The sequence below is a fragment of the Mobula birostris genome, chromosome 1 (genome assembly GCF_030028105.1).
Source record: "Mobula birostris isolate sMobBir1 chromosome 1, sMobBir1.hap1, whole genome shotgun sequence".
Taxonomy (NCBI): domain Eukaryota; kingdom Metazoa; phylum Chordata; class Chondrichthyes; order Myliobatiformes; family Myliobatidae; genus Mobula; species Mobula birostris.
This window is the reverse complement of record NC_092370.1, coordinates 210,918,072-210,937,222: the sequence shown is the minus strand read 5'-3', so window position 1 is coordinate 210,937,222 and position 19,151 is coordinate 210,918,072. Positions and strand designations below refer to the sequence as shown.

General features: G+C 41.1%; 1 protein-coding gene and 1 long non-coding RNA gene across 3 annotated transcripts in view; one reads left to right on the top strand and one right to left on the bottom strand.

Moving 5' to 3' along the window:
• Nucleotides 1-501: 501 nt before the first annotated feature.
• LOC140204184 (uncharacterized) overlaps nt 502-19,151 on the top strand; it is an 85,851-nt gene continuing 67,201 nt past the window's right edge. The window contains exon 1 of the long non-coding RNA XR_011887552.1: nt 502-833. This is a non-coding gene — a long non-coding RNA (uncharacterized lncRNA). The remainder of the gene's footprint in view (nt 834-19,151) is intronic.
• Nucleotides 14,257-19,151, bottom strand: part of dync1h1 (dynein, cytoplasmic 1, heavy chain 1) — a 108,158-nt gene continuing 103,263 nt past the window's right edge. For both annotated transcript variants that reach the window (XM_072270640.1, XM_072270635.1), the window contains exons 75-78: nt 18,740-18,882; nt 17,584-17,752; nt 15,325-15,452; nt 14,257-14,629 (exon numbers count right to left, since the gene is read on the bottom strand). In XM_072270640.1, coding sequence (XP_072126741.1) covers nt 14,501-14,629; nt 15,325-15,452; nt 17,584-17,752; nt 18,740-18,882 — 569 coding nt within the window. In that variant the 3' untranslated portion in view covers nt 14,257-14,500. The remainder of the gene's footprint in view (nt 14,630-15,324; nt 15,453-17,583; nt 17,753-18,739; nt 18,883-19,151) is intronic.

Genomic DNA, 19,151 nt, shown 5'->3' with positions numbered 1-19,151 from the left:
TCATGTCCACACAGTATGTATCCCCAGCATGTTTTTATTTCAGATTTTCAGATCTGCAGCTTTTACATCTCCTTTTGACATCTGGATTAATCTACTGGTGAATGTTTTTTTTTAAATTAATGGTTTAGAGAAGTTGTCTTCAAATTATTTTAATTGTGCAGAATCTCTTTTGAGATGAGAAAGAAACTAATTTATTTGTAAACTTCTAATGAAATGTAACTTTTATTCGAAAGTGTTTGGATCCATATGATGGAGATTTGGAGAGCACTTCAAGTGAACCGGATAGTGATAGACGATTTATGCAAGATGTCTGTTCTGAAAAGACAAGCTATCTATCTCGTACCATTGTAACAGTAAAACCATACAAACAATCCTTGCTGACAACTTTTCTGCCTGCACACAGTTATACCGAGTTAAATTCCATCCAGATGGAAACTGTGACCACCAATGGTGTGGTTCCACAATCTTCCAGGGAATCGGAATTGCTTTCTAACAGAGTACATGAACTGGCACTTGCAATCAACAGTTCTGTGGCAGATCCTGGACAGCAGCAGTTTGGATCCTTGGAGTTGGATGTACTGACTGAATCGTCTACTTTCAACATGAATGGTGAAAGAGATCACGAACTTCTGAACGTATTTGTTGCTCAAGACCCTGGGAAACATGACTTCAGGCACCAAAATGTTCACTTGTGCTCAGAACAACTTTTAAATGCTGCCCAGGAAAGCTTTCTTGAGAAAAGGGTATCATCAAAACGAAAGTTTGGAAGCCACTTAATTGAAGCAAGCAATGACCGAATAGTTAAAAAGAAAAGTTGTATGACAAGAACAGAGGTAAGCAATTTTGTGCTGAAATAGACTGTTCAGAAATGCTTCCACTGTAATGTTATTTGAACTGGTATAAACTGTATTTAAAATGTTACGTACTCAAAGATGTTGCTGGTCTGTGCAATCCTTTTCCATTGCAAACATCCAATTTTGGCTTGAATAGAGCCAATAGATTATGAAAAAGACAACAATCATTCTGTCACAATAGTAGTGTCTGTGCATAATCGAATAATCTTGTTTTAGTGAAGTAAGTTGTTTTTTTCCTCGATGTTTGTTTGCCAGGATAAAGTTCTGCAGGTGAGAAAAACTTTGTACTCTCTCTCCCCATTTGCCAATTTTGTGAATGCAAGTGATTTGTGGAATAAAATTAATAGCTTTACAAAGTTCCTTTTTATTTCTATTAAAAATGTAAGTTGACTCGAACACGGAGTTCACTAACTTGTCTTTGTATTTTACTCGCTTTTGAGATTGTTCTGATATTGAAGTACAGATAACATGACAGTATTCTAATCAATTAGTTTATTTTTAAGATTATGATCAATCCCTACAAGGCTGCACACATTGCCCATGCTAAATTTACACTGAAGTTATAATGATGTTTGCTGTTTCAAACTCTTGAGCTTCCTACTGATTTGAGGAGTCAACCAAATCATATTTTATCTTGATGTTTTGGTCAGGTCACACTAAAGGTGCAGGCTTCTTTCTCATGAAGGATTTTAAATAATAGCTCTCATTCTTGGTGCTCTACAAGTCTCATTCTGAAATTGTGTAAGCTAATTTAGATTGTGAAACATATTTGAAGTTTACTAGCATTTGTTGTGCCTCCAAGTATGATTCAACATTATTAGTCATTTGGTTGTTAAGAGGAGAAACTGTTTTTACTTTTCAATTCAGAGCTCATCTGTACCTCCGCCTGTTCCTAAACAGATGTGCTCCCACCTCCCTTAGACATGTAGGTTGCTGGCTAATTGGCCACTGTAAGTTATCACCTACACAGACATGGAGAGTTGAGAAGAATATGGGAGAACAGAGTGGGATTAACATAGGATTAGTGGAAATGGGTAGTTGATGGTCATTGGAGACTTGTTATTGTTAATGAAGCATGTTTGTTTCACTGGAGAGTAGGCTATAAATTTTTTTTTTCCATGTCAAATGCTAAATTGTCAGTCACAAACTTCATGTGCTTCCTTGTCCATTTGTAAGAATAGAAGCCATTTTACATTTTGTGTGTAAATATTGTCTGTAATCTGGCACCAAAATGTCTGAGGGGAAAGATTTGTGTGCATGCTTATTTATGTTCCTATTATACTACAAGTATTTTGACTGAAACATTTCATAGATCTCAAGTAACTTGGTCAAAAATAGTGCTGTGTTTTGTAACTCCAAAACATACACTAATTGAAAGCAAAAACATGGAGTGGGGAGAATGTGTCCTAGTTTTGTACGTACTTCATGAGGTGTGCCCGTATGATGTGGTGGTGTGATGACTTGCACCATTGTGTATTATGGTAATGAATTATTTGTACAACCACTGTACAGCATAGTGAATTCTAAATTGTCCTATTCAGGCCTAAAGATTTAATCTCTGTAGAGGATTTCTTGCTCTTATGGGATGACATCTTTCCTCGCAGGGTGGGGGGATTCACTCTGCTTGACAGGTGACTTGTGGCTGTGAAACAATCTCAGGTTCTGGGGCCTCCTCTGTGAAGGTTGTAGGAGTTGCCCCTAGGACTGTGGGAAGTGGTTCTGATAGCTTTAGACGTGTTGGCAGTGACAACCTTCATTGGATGATGTGGATTACAATGTGTGAGTACAGTATCTGTCACAATTTCCTTTACCTTTTAGAAACCCACCTCATTACTTTGTCCATTGCCATTTCTTCCTGTTTTGCAGTAATGAGTTCAAGAGGTGGAGCACAGTAGTCAGGCTTGGCAGGAACCTGTTATATTAATTGACAGATCCTAAAAAGGGCCACATCTGTGACTCGTCCTTTGGTCTTGGAGCATCCACCTCTGCTTGAATTTTCTCAGCACACTTGTGTAATTGTTTGGCAAGGGTGTGACCGCAGTAGTGCTTGGTTTTAAGAATTCACACTTGTTGTGACATGCCCTGAGCCCAGAATCTTCTAAATCTTTTTAACACTGTCTTGAGATTTTGGAGATGTTCCTTGTCATCCTCACCAGTGACAATGATGTCATCCAGGTAGCACTGAGTGCCTGGGCTGCCTTACAGCACCTGGTCCATCACTTTCTGCCAGAGTGTAGGTGCAAATGCTACTCCAAAAATGAGCCTATTATAGCGATAAGGCACTGGTGAGGCGTCACCTTGAGTATAGTGAACAATTTTGTGCCCCTCCTCTTAGAAAAGATGTGCTGGCATTGGAGAGGGTCCAGAGGAGGTTCACAAGGATGATTCCAGGAATGAAAAGGTTATCACATGAGGATTGTTTGATGGCTCTGGGTCTGTACTCACTCAAATTCAGAAGGATGAGGGGGGATTTCATTGGAGCCTTTCAAATATTGAAAGGCCTAGACAGTAGATGTGGAAACGATGTTTCCTCTTGGTGGGAGAGTGTAGGACAAGAGGGCACAGCTTCAGAACAGAGGGTTACCCTTTCAAAACAGAGAAGCAGAGAAATTTCATTAGCTAGAGAGTAGTGAATTTGTGGAATTTGTTGCCATATGCAGCTGTGGAGGCCAGGTTGTTGGGCGTATTTAAGGCAGAGATTGATAAATTCTTGATTGGACATGGCATCAAAGGTTACAGGGAGAAGGCTGGGAAATGGGGTTGAAGAGAAGATGGTAAAAAAGGATCAGCCATGATTGAATGGTGGAGCGGACTCGATCGGCTAAATAGCCTAATTCTGCTCATATTTTAAGGTCTTATGGTCTAAAGCCCTTTGTGGATGTTTATGATGAGAAACAGTTTGGGCTTTTCTTCATCTCCATCTTCAGGCAGGACTCAGCTAAGTCCACTTTACTTAAGTGTTTTTCTCCAGAAAGGTTTGCAAAACTATCCTCTATTGTGGGCAAAGGAGACTGATCTATTTTCTGTAGTGGGTTGATGGTGATCTTCAAATTGCCAAAGATCCTGACTAGCCCATTCTTGACTAGTGGGACCACTGGTGTTGCCCATGAGCTTCACTCATCCTGGAAAGAATTCCTTCCGTCTCCATATGATGTAGTTCACTGGCTATATGGATTGTATAATGAACTGGACTAGCTTCATAGTACTTGGGTGCCACACGTTCATTTAACACTATTTCACCTGTGATACATTTGAGCTTTCCAATACCATCCTCAAAACTGCTGTGGCATCATCCACTACTTAATTTGCTTTCAGTTGACTCTTTAGCAGATAGTTCTCCAATCAAGTTGTAGTTGTCTCAGCTAGTCACATTCCTACAATGCTGGCCCTCCTAGCTTTACCAACTACAAGCTCAATGTGGCTTGTTGGTTGTTGTATTTCATTAAGAATGTAATTCTCACAGGAGTTTTTTCTCCAGTAAAAGTGCTTAGTTGGTGTTAATTTTTTATAAATTCAAAGCATTGAACTAGTTCAAAGGAAGGCACGGGAGTCCGATATGTGAGACTAACTTTGCTTTATGTTAAATGGGCCTGCACATTTCAGGTGACAGCATGACGTGTGCAATTCGCACAGTTATACGTATAACCTCCAATGAGTTATTTAAGCAAAAATGAGTAATCAAGCACTGTATTCACAAAATTGTGTATTTAATATTTAAGTTATTTTTGCACAATAGTTCAATATCTGCAGGCTTCAGTTTAGTATCTTGAAATGCTGATAAAACTCATTTTGTGGAATGACTGAAATGGCTGAGCCAGTGTCCAATGCCATTTTAGTTGATTTGCTGAACACTTCTGGTGTAAGCCATATTGCTCATCTGTTAGTTTTCACATTGAATAGCTCAAGGCTACTCAGTCCCGTGGTACTCGCATCATTCAGATTTTTCTAAAATCAACGGCATGCTCTTTTTGAAACTGCAACTTGACTTTAACATTTTCTCTTCCCTGTGCAGTCAATGTATCTTTGTCTGCCTGACATGCTGTTTGTGTGTGTCCTGCTTTGTTGCATTTTCTGCAAGTTTTGCCTTTAAACCTGCATTGGTCTGATGTATGTGAGCCCCTGCCACAATGGTGACACAATTTGTATGGCCAGGCCAGTTTCTGTTTAGATGCTATAATTTTGTTCGTGCTCACTTTCATTCCTAACTGCAACTCAATTGTGTGTCTCTGATGATTCTATCAATACGGTTATTTCAACTGCTCTTTTAAATCTAAGTTGTGCTTCAGTTAGCTGTCTTGTGAGATTACACAAAGTGAACAATCATTAAGCTCATTACTGAACTGCTAATGCTTAGACAATCTCTTCAATTCAGCCATGTATGCTTTTTGATTCTGCTTGTGAAACCTAAAGATTCTGTAATCAACAATGCTTTCGGTTCTAAATGTTCTGGCATTACTTTCATGATATAACCAAAGCTCATTTTGGCTGATTTTGGTGGAGCAGTCAAACTGCTAAGCAAACAAAATGCCTTTAAATCCAATGCATCAGCAAAACTGGTAGTTGCTTCTCATTACTGTTTCATGTGCTTTAAAATGCTGTTTAATTTGTTCCATACACAAAAATCAAAATGTCTATCTTTCCAATGTAGCCAGCCATTTTAGTTTTCTATTTTATAGTTTGATTAGATGGTGAATTTGTCCGTTTTTTGCCTTTTTTTAAAAAGAGTTTGCTCCGCTTGGGAGGAAAGTGTGTTATGTTTTAAAAAAGTTGAACATCTTGCTGCACTTCAACAGGCAGGTAGTTGTCTTGGGTTTGTTGAAAACTTTCTCAGTGGCACTGTTAAGTTTTGTAACTCAAAGCATAAACCGATAGAAAGCAAAAACATGGAGCTGGAAGAACTTGCCTTAGTTTTTTTGCATGCTCGGCCTGCTGCTGGCTCATGACTGCACTGCCAGATTCAACTCGAGCTGCATCATGAAGTTCACTGATAGAACAGCAGTTGGCCTCATCAGCAATAATGATGAGTCTGCATGCAGAGAGCAGGTAGGGAGGCTTGTCAAATGGTGTGAGAACAACCTGAGTCTCAGTGTGGGTTAGACAAGAGATGATTGTGGACTTCAAGAAAGTACAAGTCAACCACTCTCCATTGCACATCACTGACTCTGCCATGGAGAGAGTGAAAAGCACAAAGTTCCTTGCTGTTCACATAACAGACAATCTAAACCTGGACCTCTTTCTGCTGAAAGAGGTCCAGCAGTGCCTACACTTTGAGGTTGAGGCATGCAAGTCTCCTTGCCCCCATTCTAGCATCTTTCCACAGGAGCACCACTGAGATTGTCCTGTCTGGTTGTATCATTGTGTGGTATGGAAGCTGCAAGGCATCTGACTGCAGGACCCTACAGAGAGGAGTAAAAACTGTTGGGAGGATTGCTGGGGTCTCCCTCCTGTTTGTAGTGGCATTTACCAGGAGCATTGCAGATGAAGGACCCAAAGCATTGCTGAAGATCTCCAACACCAATCCCACAGTCTTGTTGACCCTCCTCCATTAGAAAGGAGGTACAATAGCGTCAGAACTAAGACTGCCAGACTGGGTAACGGCCTTCCCCTCAGGCTGTGAGACTAACGAATACCCGGCCATCATAGAGGTCTTGTCACTAGGACAGCCAACTGTTTACCTTTGCTATACTTTACTAGATGCATTTTGAATTATATTTTATTAACTTGTAACATTTTGGTTTTGTGCTGTGTGTGATGTGCTTTGAGTGCAGTCTAGAAGAGTGTTTCACTTGGTTGTCAGATGACAATGAACTTGAAGTCAAGGAGACTGCAGGTCTCTCATGATGATGCCTGTTATAATGACTGTGACAATGCTGTAACTCCAAAGGAACTAGAGCTGTGTAACCTTTGAGCCAGTTGGGGAACCAGAGGGCTGATAGGAGTTACAAGGAAGTAGCTGGGTGACTGTCAGGAAAGATCAGTACAGTGTGTCCCTCTGGTTGTTCCCCTCAATAACAAGTATTCTGCTTTGGATGCTGTTGGGGAGGTGGGAGGGGGCAATCTACCAGATTAAAACTGCAGGAGCCAGGTCTCTGGCACTGAGTCTGCCTCTGGCTCAGAAAGGGAGGTGGTGAAGAGGGAGAAAGATGTGGAAAGCAGTAATAATGGGGGATTTATTGTTTAGGGGAACAGGAGGTTCCCAAATGTTGCATGCCAGGTTCAAGTCCATGATGTTCTTAAAGGGGAGGGTCAGCAAGGAGAAGTCATGGTACACATTGGTACCAGTGACATAGCTTAAAAGGATGAGGTCCTGAAGAGCAAACAAAAGGAGTTGAGCAGGAAGCTGAGACGGAGGTTCTTGAGGGAAGTCGTGGGTCATTGGGATCTCTTCTGGGGAAGGTATGACCTGTACAAAAGTGACAGGTTACACCACAACTCGAAGTACCTCCCAGTGTTGCCTTTGGGCAGGTTTGCTGGAGTAGTTTGGGGGTGGGGTTTAAACTTGGTTGTCAGGGAGATGGGGACAAGAGCCAGAGGATGAGGTAGTGGTGTCGTTAGATGCAGCAGGTAGAGAGATTTGTGGAGGGATAGGCAGCAGATGGGGCATAAATGCAGTCAGATGGATGGGTTAAATGTTTTACTTGAATGTGAGAAATATTAAGAACAAAGGTCACAAAAAAGAAAATCTGCAGGTGCTGGAAGTCCAAGCAACACACAAAATGCTGGAGGAATTCAGCAGGCTGAGCAGGGCAGCATCTATGGGGGGGGAGTACAGTCCATGTTTCAGGCTGAGACCCTTTAGAGAAAGACTTTTTTTCCTCTACGGTCCTGCTGAAGGGTCTCGGCCCAAAATGTTGACTGTACGGTTTTTCCATAGATACTGCCTGGCCAGCTGAGTTCCTCTAGCATTTTGTGTGTTGCTGTGATGTAGTTACATGGACCAGTACACCATCTTGCACTGGCATCTTCCCCCTTTCTCTCCACTGCTAATGATGGGTCTTTGCCCAAAACATTCCCCCTCCACAGATGCTGCCTGACTTCTGCGTTGCTCCAGCATTTTGTGTGTTGCTGTGTATTTCCAGCACCAGCAAAATCTTGTTTATGATGTAGAGGTGTGTTCAGCACAGGATTGATGAGTATTTGGAGAAACTTGGTCTTAACAGGGATGGTCAGCATGACTTTTTGAGGGGTGATTGTACCTCGAACCTGAGTGATTTTTATTTTGAGGAAGTAGCAAAACAGACTGAAGCTAGTGCAGTGAATATGGTATAATGGATTTTAGTTACATAAATGAAATTCTGTAGATGCTCAAAACCTAAAGCAAAACATAAAATGCTGGAGGAAATTAGTAGGTCAGGCAGCATCCTTGGAAATCAACATACAGTAGATGTCTTGAGCTGATGCCCTTCAGGATTTTGGGTGTTTGAAAAGGTTTTCCATCGTAGGCTGATTCAGTCCATGGAAACTTGGCAGTCCAGATTCAGAATTGGCTTGTAGACAGAATGTAATCTGCCTGGGGGTCAGTGACTAGTGGTGTTCTGCAGAGATCAGTTCTGGGACTTTTAAAAATACCTGTATGAATTACTTGGATGAGTAAGTGGAAGGTGGATTAGTAAGTTTGCAGATGATACAAGGGTTGGTGGTGTGGAGAGTATAGAAGACTGACCTGTGTTACAACAAGACAGAGGATGCAGACTGGGCTGAGAAGTGGCAGACCAAAAGATGATGGGAGCAAATTAGGCCATTTAGCCCACTGAGCCTGCCCCATGGCTGAGTTACTTCCCTTCTCAACCCCACCCTCCTGCCTGTGGCCCGAAACATCGACTGCACTCTTCCATAGATGCTGCTTGGCCTGTGAGTTTCTCCAGCATTTTAGAAACATAGAAAACCTACAGCACAATGCAGGCCCTTCGGCCCGCAAAACTGTGCCAAACATGTCCTTGCCTGAGAAATTACCTAGGGTTACCCATTGCCCTCTATTTTTCTGAGCTCCATATACCTGTCCAGGAGTCTCTTAAAAGACACTTAAAAGGTACACTTTGGAAGGACAAATTCCAAGACAGAGTACAAAGTAAATGGCAGGATACTTGGTAGTGTGGAGGAGCAGAGGGATCTGGGGGTACATGTCCACAGATCCCTGAAAGTTGCCTCACGATGTAATGATGCAGCTCTATAAAACTCTGGTTGGGCCACACTTGGAGTACTGTGTCCAGTTCTGGTCGCCTCACTATAGGAAGGATGTGGAAGCATTGGAAAGGATACAGAAGAGACTTACCAGGATGCTGCCTGGTTTAGAGAGTGTGCATTATGATCAGAGATTAAGGGAGCTAGGGCTTTACTCTTTGGAGAGGAGGAGGATGAGAGGAGACCTGATAGAGGTGTACAAGATATTAAGAGGAATAGATAGTGGATAGCCAGCCCCTCTTCCCCAGGGCACCACTGCTCAATACAAGAGGACATGGCTTTAAGGTAAGGGGTGGGAAGTTCAAGGGGGATATTAGAGGAAGGTTTTTTTACTCAGAGTGGTTGGTGCGTGGAATGCACTGCCTGAGTCAGTGGTGGAGGCAGATACACTAGTGAAGTTTAAGAGACTACTAGACAGGTATATGGAGGAATTTAAGGTGGGGGTTATATGGGAGGCAGGGTTTGATGGTTGGCACAACATTGTGGGCCGAAGGGCCTGTACTGTGCTGTACTATTCTATGTTCTAAAAGACCTTATTGTATCTGCCTCCACCACCATCGGTGGCAGCCCATTCCATACCCTCACCACACTCTGCATTTATATAAAAAAAAACTTAACCCCTGACATCTCTTCTGTACCTACTTCCAAGCACCTTAAAACTGTGCCCTCTTGTGCTAGCTATTTCAGCCCTGGGGAAAAAGCCTCTGACTATCCACACCAACACGAGGAAATCTGCACATGCTGGAATTTCAAACAACACATAAAAATTGCTGGTGCACGCAGCAGGTGCTCTATAGGAAGAGGTACAGTTGACGTTTTGGGCTGGGACCCTTCGTCAGGACTATCCACACAACCAATTTTGTGTATATTGCTTTTTACACAGGTCATACCTTCCCCAGATCCCAAAGATCCAGAAATCTGAAACCTTGCTCATCTTCAATAGTTACTTGGCCACAAATTCATCTGTCAAACCATCCTAATCTTACTCTGATGGGTGGTACAGGAAGCAATCCAGATATTGCTACACTGGAGGTCCTGCTTTTCAGCTTTCCACCTAGTTCCCTAAATTCTTTTCAGGACCTCCCTGGATTTCCTACTTATATCAATAGTGCCAATATGTACTAAGGCTTCTGGCTGCTCACCCTTCCTCTTTAGAATGTTGTGGACCCAATCTGAGACACCCCTGGCATCTAGCAGGCAACATACCATCCAGGTTTTCTATCGCATCCACAAAGTCTAGTGTCTATTCTTACCATGAAATCTCCTATCACTACTGAACTCCTCTTCTGAGCTACAGTGTCAGAGATGCAGTTGCTGTGGCTCCCCCAGGGTAGGTCATCCCCTTAAACAGTATATTTAATACTGAGGGGAACAGCCACAGGGAAACTCTATATCGGACTGCAAAGCACTTCAGCTTGTGGTGAAAACTTCCCAGCGGATTATCGGCACCCAATTGCCCACCATTGAGAACATCTACCATAAATGCTGCCTGGGCAGGACAAGCAGCATTATCAAGGGTGCATCTCACCCTAACCATGGACTTTTCACTTTCCTCCCAGCTGGTAGGTGCTACAGGAGCCTCTGCTCCCACACCAGCAGGCACAGGAAGAGCGTCTTCCCTGAGGCTGTGGCCCTGCTGAACCTCACATCACAGCACTAATCAGTATTGCACCCATATTGTACTATCTCAGTACTTTTATATTTGTATGCTGTAGCACTTTTTATTTGCAGTTATTTTGTAAATAACACTATCCTTTGCATTTCTGGTTAGATGCTAACTGCATTTCATTGGCTTTGTATCTGTACTCAGCACAATGACAAAGTTGAATCAATGTAGTGTAATGAATCTAAAGTTCTTGAAATTGACTCTGCAGGTTGTGGAATCAATTCAGAGTTGAGATGAGTAATATTATCCATGCCATTTTGGGGTAATGGTTCTGGAACCTGGCAGTGTGGCTCCTGTACCTCTTGCCCGATGGTAGTAGTGAGAAAAGAGCATAGCCTGGATGGTGGGGGTCCTTGATGCACGTCAACCCTTGTAAATGCATTCAATAGTGGGGAGGGCTTTGCCTGTGATAGACTGGGCTATAGCCACCACTTTCTGTAATTTTCATTCCTCTCCTTTGGTGTTTTCATACCAGGTTGTGATGCAGTCAGTTTGGAGATACTCCACTGTGAACCTATAGAAGTTTGTTGAAGTTTTAGTGACATGCTGAATCGATGCAAACTTCTGAGTATTGCATCTGTATTGTACTGTTTCAGTCCTTTTATATTTGTGTGCTGTAGCACTTTTTTTATTTGCAGTTATTTTGTAAATAACATTATTCTTTGCATCTCTGGTTAGATGCTAACTGCATTTCATTGGCTTTATATCTGTACTTGGCCCAATGACAATACAGTTGAATCTAATCTATACTGGCTGCCCATTTCCTCCCTTCTCCTGACAATCACCTATTTACTTGCCTCCTACAACTCGGGGGTGATTACCTGCCTGCAGCTCCTATCACCACCTCAGTTTCCTGTATGTAGCCAAAGGTCATTGACCTGCAGTTCAGTGCACCTGGTGCAAATGTGGTTATGCACAAGGCTGGATAATAATTCCCACATCTCACAGAAGACAACACAACCCCTGCAGTCCCACACTGGAAGAATTGTGTTCAGTTTTGGTTATCTCATTATTGGATAGATGTGGAAGCCTTAGAGTGGGTGCAGAGACTTACCAGAATGCTGCCTGGATTAGAAAACATTCGGAGAGGTACTGCTTTTCTCTTTGGCGTGCACAAGGCAACTTTTACCGGACCAGCGTGGACAATCACTACCCTTGTCCCAGAATAGAAACTGCCATTACCACAGGGCATCAATTTAAGGGGAGATGTCAAAGGTAGTCATTTTAAGTGTCGACTGTACGAGATATACACCCCCCGCCCCCCCACCTTGGCCTGCTGAGTTCCTCCAGCATTTTGTATGTGTTGCTTGGATTTCCAGCATCTGCAGATGTTCGTTTGTCATTTTACACAGTGGTAAGTGATTAGGGACATTTAAGAGACTGAGGCCACCTGTCAGTTGACTATGGACATTGTGTCCTAGCTGTCCAGGTATGTCAGCCTGAGCAGTACAATATGGAGAGCAAGCTATTGCCCATGTAGAAAGCTCCCCCTCTTCACACAACTAATGAAACCAAAGGAATGGCAGAGACCAATACAGTTTAGTACCAGCAGCATCACAGGAGTTAACAGTTAGCACTGAACTCAATGCAGGACTGCCTTTGGGACTCCAACTCCAGATTTTTTTCCCCTCTGGGTTTGCTTTCAAAGCCTTCATTTGTGGGCATAGCTGCAAAGCAGTGGAGATTTGAGATCAGAGTTTCCCTGTTCCTAGGTGAACTGCCAACCACCGCTGACGAGCCCCATCTGCCTGAACTTAAGAGACACTTATGGATGAAAGGATTATGTAGGAGGGAAGGGTTAGATTGATCATAGAGTAGGTTTATATGGGTTGTCCAACACTGCAGGCTAGAAGGGCCTGTGCTATGTTCTGACAGAATTCAGTGCAAGCTGGATGAAATTCAGTTTTACTGTAGCTGGTTCATGCAGAGTTATGACATTTATTTGAATAGCATTACTGAACCTGTAGAAAAGAAATGGTTGTACTACTTTTGTAAGGATTAAAGGCCTTTGACAATACCTCACTCTCATTGTACTTAAACCAGCTACAGGGCATGGAGTTTCCAGCAGTGATGCACTGGTTGTCTTGGGGACGGGGGCAGCTTGTTTGACCTTCCATTTGTGGGTAAACTCCAGATGGACCAAACTGTCAAATGCATAAGATTTGACACAAAGTCAGTATTTGTGTCTTGTGTTGTGAGGTTGTGGATTTAATTTCTAGTCTAGCAGCTGTGGTCACAGCTTTAGTTTTTCTGTTAATGTTTGCTTTATCTGGTTGGCTGCCAGTGACTAGTGCTGTGACGCTGCTTTTTATGCCGTATATCAATGATCTAGCTGACTGAATAGATGCCTTTGTTGCCAAGTTTGCAGATGATACTAAGATTGGAGGGGCAGGTAGTGCTGAGTAAATGGGTCAGCTGCAGAAGGACTTGGGACAGATCAGGAGAATGGACAAGAAAGTGGCAAATGAAATACAATATTGGAAAATGCATGGTCATGCACTTTGCCAGAAAGTAAATGTGCAGCCTGTTTTCTAAATGGAGAGAAAATCCAAAAATCTGAAATGCAAAGGGTCTTGAGAGTCCTTGTGCAGAACACTAAGGGTTACCTTGCAGGTTGAGGAAGGTAAATGCAATGTTAGCATTCACATTCCAAGAGGCCTTGAATACAAGAGAAGGGAATGGATGTGATGCTGAGGCTTTATAGGGCACCTTGAGTATTATGAACAGTTTTAGGCTCACTTTAAAAAAAAAAAGTGTGTTGGCATTGGAGAGGGGCTAGAGGCAGTTCACAAGGATGATTCCGGGAATGAAAGGGTTCTCATAAGAGGGATATTTGATTCCTTGGAGTCTGTACTCATTGGAATTTAGAAGGATTTTTTTTTGGGGGGGGGGGGAGGAGAAATCACTTTTCAACCTTTCTAATGTTGAAAGACACCAGGTGTCAGCAACCTTTTTGCCTCTGTGCTTCCCATGGTGGGGGATTCTAGGGCAAGGGGGCACAGCCTCAGGATAGAGGGTGTCCATTTAATACTGATGCAGAGAAACTTCTTTAGCCAGTAGGTGGTGAATTTGTGGAATTTACCACAGGTAGCAGGAGAAGGCCAGGTGGTTTTGAGGGAGTATAAAGGATCAGCCATTATTGAACGGTGAAGCAGACCTGATGGGCCAGATGTCCTAATCCTACTCCTCTGTCTCACTGACAGAGCACTAAAACCGAATCTTGGTTCACCCTGCTGTCGATTAACATTAAATCGGCCCTGGCAATATACAAGAGGTGGCACATTATCAATTCTACATTACCAAGATCGATGAATAAATGCAGTAACTGGAATGGCCCTAGAGCTTGCATATTGGAGGTTACCTACTAATCAGCATTCTGATGGGTAAAGAATTAACTAATCCAGTGTAGGACCTTGCATTAACTTCAAAATCCCCCAATTTATGGTTGACATAGGTTGGAATTTAGCCCTTCTACAAATAGATCCAACAGGTTCTCTAAAATTTTAAATAGATTTAAAATTCATTGTCCTTGACTTTGCTAGAAAAGAGTCTCAATCATGATGTGTAATTTTATTAATTGCAAAACCAGCCATGAATCAGAATTCCACATTTGCCAGCTCTTAAATTCAGCTATGTGCTCACAAACCTTCTTAACTTGTACCATTTTTTTTTAAAGATAAACAGTTTCCTTCTAAAATCATTTATTACACTGAAAGATTGCTACTAATTAATTTGAAATAGCATAAGCAATGTAATTTTGTAACTGTGGGTTACGTTCCCATGTAGCAATAATCAGCTTTTATTCTGTGCAAAGCAGTGCAACACCACGCTCGTAGAAGCTGCGAGAATCTTCCTTGGTCGCGATTTCAAAGTCAACAGTGAATATCAGGTCTGCACGAGTGAAGTTCAGGTATACAGGGAGTGTCACCTGTAAAATTGCAAGGATATTAAACAAATACAAAATTAAAAGTTATGAATTTATTAGGAACTAGACAACTGTGGACATTGTTCTTTTTGGTTACAACTATTATTTAGCTTTCACAGTATCAGATCACAGCTAATGTATGAATATATGACTGCCTTTTAATCCAAATGCTTCATTAACTTTATCAAAAATCTGAAACTTCAAAATCCCCCATAATCTAGCACCAATTTATGGTTGACATGGGTTGGAATTTAGCCCTTCTACAAATAGATCCAACAGGTTCTCTATAAAATTTCCTTAAATTCCCAGCTGTGATGGAATGGCAGAGCAGATTCAATGAGCTGATTCTGGTCCTGTGCCTTGTGGTCTTAATACAGTGATAGAAACATCATCAAAAGCCAGAAGGTGTTTCAGTTCTGAATGCTATTTGCTTAATTTTATTGTTTGCATGTTTGTTTTTCTGTGCATTGGGTGGTTGTCTTTTTTTAAAAAAGGGTTCTTTGGAGTTTTTTGTATTTTGTGGCTGCCTATACGGAAACTAATCAAGGTTGAATAATGTCTACATACTCTGATAATAAAAGTACTCTGAAATTTGAACTTTAGACTAGACTTAAAGATGTTGCAGCATTTGTGTACATTTTGGTGAGTACAATTTGTCTCACTAACATAGAAGAACATCACGCCAGTCAATTACTCACCACATTAGCCTTCCTTTCAGCATGTGTCTCTTTAACCCACCGGAGCTGTGTGAGAGGGAGTTCAGTGGATATTGAAGTGGATAAGGACAGCTTGTTGTTGTTACAAGTAGCACCCTGAAGAGTCAGACCTGTATTAAATAAAACAATATTTAGAATTATTTGAAAGGTTGCCTTGTATTCAAACTTGCCAATTTAACATGGATTTGGATAAAATCCATTAAGGAATAGCATAACCTGTTAAGTGCATAGAAAATTGCAGAAACAGATAATTATAGACCAGTTAGCCAGATTTCAGGTGGTTGGCAAAGTGTTAGTCCATTATTAAGGATGTGGTTTTGGGGTACACAATAAATAGGCTGAAGTCAGCACTGTTTCTTTAAGGGGAAAATCTTGCCTGACAAGATTTATCAGGAGTGCTGCATACACAGGGCCCTTAGTATTAAGAACCCCACCCATCCATCCAGCATCCTCTTTGACTTTCTACCATCAGGCAGGAGACTACGAAGGATAAAAAGAACTGTCAGGAAACAATTTCTTTCCCCCAGGCCATTAGGCTTCTGAACTCTTGGCTGCACCATATTTGAAATGGTAATGGTTAATCTGTTCTATACCTTACAGTATTTAGTTTGTTAGTTGTGTGTGATTCATCTGTGGACTTTCTTTAGCTTCGTGTTGTGTGCTTTACACCCTGGTTTAAAGAAATGTCTTGTTTGTATATACATTGTGGTTATATTCATGTAGTTAAATGACAAACTTCACTTGATAACATTGGAATTCTTTGAGGGCAGGCAATACTGTTTGCTTGGATTTTCAGAAGGCCTTTGACAAGGTGACCACATGAGCCTGCCGAGTGAGAGCCCATGGTATTACAGGAAAGATACTAGAATGGCCAGAAGATTGACTGACTGGCAGAAGGAAGAGAATGGGAATATGAATGCCATTTTCCAGTGACTTTTCACGCTACTTTCCTGGCTGACAGAATAGATGGTAGTTTACAGATGATGATACAAAGATAGGTTGAGGGCAGGTAATCTGCAGAGGAACTTGGACAAATTAGGAGAATATCCAAAGTGGAAGATGGAGTACAGTGTAAGGAAGTATATGGTTATGAACTTTAGTAGAAGACTATTTTCTAAATGTGGAGTGTGGGATCAGAAATCAGAGGTGCAAAGGGCCTTGGGAGTCCTAGTGCAGGATTTCTTGATGGTTAATTTGGTAGTAAATGTAATGTTAGCATTCATCTTGAGAGGACTAGAATATAACTGCAGAATGTAATGTTAAGGCATTAGTCAGACCATATTTGGGTATTGCTAACAGTTTTACACCTCTTGTCTAAGGAAGGATCTTCATATCTGGCATTGGAAGAGGGTCCAGAGGAGGCTTACAAGAATGAAAGAGTTAATGTGAGGAGCATTACATGGCTCTGGGTTGGTACTCGCTGGAGTTGAGAAGAATGAGGAGGGTACTGCAATGAAACCTACTGAATATTAAGAGGCGTAGACAGAGTGGATATGGAGGGAATGTTTCCATTACTGGGAAAGTCTAGGACTGCAGGGCACAAGCTCAGAATAGGAGGATATCCCTTTAGAATAGAAATGAGGCATTTCTTTAGCCTGGTGAATCCTTGGATTCATTGTCACAGATGTCTGTGGAAGTGGAGCAACTGGGTATATTTATATTAATAAAAAAAAAGTTGATTGGTTCTAGATTAGTAAGGATATTAAAGACTATGGGGAGAAAGATGTTGAGGGAAAATAAGTTGGTCATAATTGAATGGCAGAGCTGATTGTGCTCAAATGTCTTATGAAAAATACAAAATACTGTGTTTTAAGACTCACGACTGTTTTTATCAACAGTGTAGAAAAACCAGCTGAGCATTTTGGTCTTATTTGTGAGAAAATATTCCAAAGATTTAAGACTTTAAACACTTTTTGCTATTAACTGGAGACACTGACTAGTAAATAGAGATAACAAGGCCATGTAAAATTACTGAATTAAAGCTGGTGCCAGTGATAATGTGGCCATTTTTAGCTGCTATTGTCTCCGGAGCTGAAATAAGTGAATAAAAATGTTCATGAGGCATGTACTTGTATATAGTGAGAACATGTGTTGTAAGATACTTTAAACAGAGCATTTAACCCAGGGAACCTAAACATTGATAGAGCTCCATTCTGCATTGTGTCAGATTCTTTCAGACCATCCTACTCTGTCCTGTTCTAACTCATAGTAGCTATCGTCATTGAAAATGAATGCACTAACCTGTTATCCCAAAACTGCAAGCATCCAGAACAGAGTTCTGATTATTTGTAACAGTGACTTCTAGCCGAAGTTCTTCCAATGACCAGCTGTTTGCCTGAGCCACATACTGCCGTGTTGCTGTGATATAGGCTTCTGGTACATATAAGCCACCCAGGCAAACATGGATATTCTGCAGGGGAGGAGAAAAATCAGTGATCAACATAAATCTTTTATTCCAGCATTGAAGCCTACTACTCTATATACTTAAATCATTGGTTTATTTAAATTAAAGGTTAATTTGCTAAATATTCTTTGGAAACTAGGATGGGATTTTAAAATGAATGTTCTTCATCATTGTTTGCTAATGGTGGGATTTTGCCAAGTGATCATATGATTAAAAGATTAAGTATAGGCTGAGGAGAAATTCTTTCATCTGGTATTAGCAGACCTCAAACTTTTTTATTAATATTTAAAAAGGTAGTAAATGGAGAAATAATTAAAACTAAATTAGATTGCTCTACAAGACTGATGGCAAATCCTGTTGAATCTGTTCTAACATGGCATTCGCATAGAAGTGACTGTGTGAAAGGGTAAGTAGTTCTGTTTACTGTATATCAATTTTTAGGTGGATATGCTTTTAGTTTAGCAAATGTTACTTTAAAAAAAAAACAAATTATTATTTTGTCCTTGGTATATAATTGCTCCAGCATCATCTTTGACATGTATCAATGGGACAGACAGGCAGCAATCCTCTGGTAATATAATCTGCCTCATTGTAAACAGCAGGTGTGTACCAGCCTGAACACGAGATTCTGTAGATGCTGGAAATCTGTAACACACACAAAACAGCACATGCAAAATGCTGGAGGAACTCGGTAGGTCAGGCAACAGCTATAGAAAAGAATGTTGTCAATGTTTCAGGCTGAGACCTGATGAAGTGTCTTGGCCTGTAGCATTGACTGATTATTCCTTTCCATCGATACTACCTGACTTAGAGTTCCTCCAGCACTTTGTATGTACAAGCCCAACCCTGTCCTTTCTACCTTCCTGCATTCTAGTATTTGCGCATGGAGTTGTTTAATGAAGCACTTTTCCCCTATAAAGCAAGCTGTACTTTTATTTAAAACATCTCCTTGCTATGAAACCACAGGTTTTAAATGACATTAAAATCACCAACCTTTAATTCCTTAGCACCACCAGTAGATGCCGCCTGGGATATTTGTTGCAACTGCTTTATACGTTCACTGAAGTCAGACACCCATTGTATTACAGTCATATCTGCAGGGATTGTGTAGCGTACCCAACTCCGAGGCAAAATACCTATTTTTTAGGAAAGGTGGGGAAGAGAATTCTAAATTGTAATTTAAAAGCACTAATAGATACATGATTACTCCTTTACACATACAAATTAATTCAATGTTATTCAATTAACAAATTATATCAATAATTCCAAACTGAAGGATTACCTGCCTAGTAACTGCAATCCAAGTAATACAAGAAAAAATCCAACCAAATATTGTCTGTATTATTTTGGATTTTTGATGCCTTCTCTGAATTTTTAACTGGATTTGTTAGGAAGGAATGGAGAA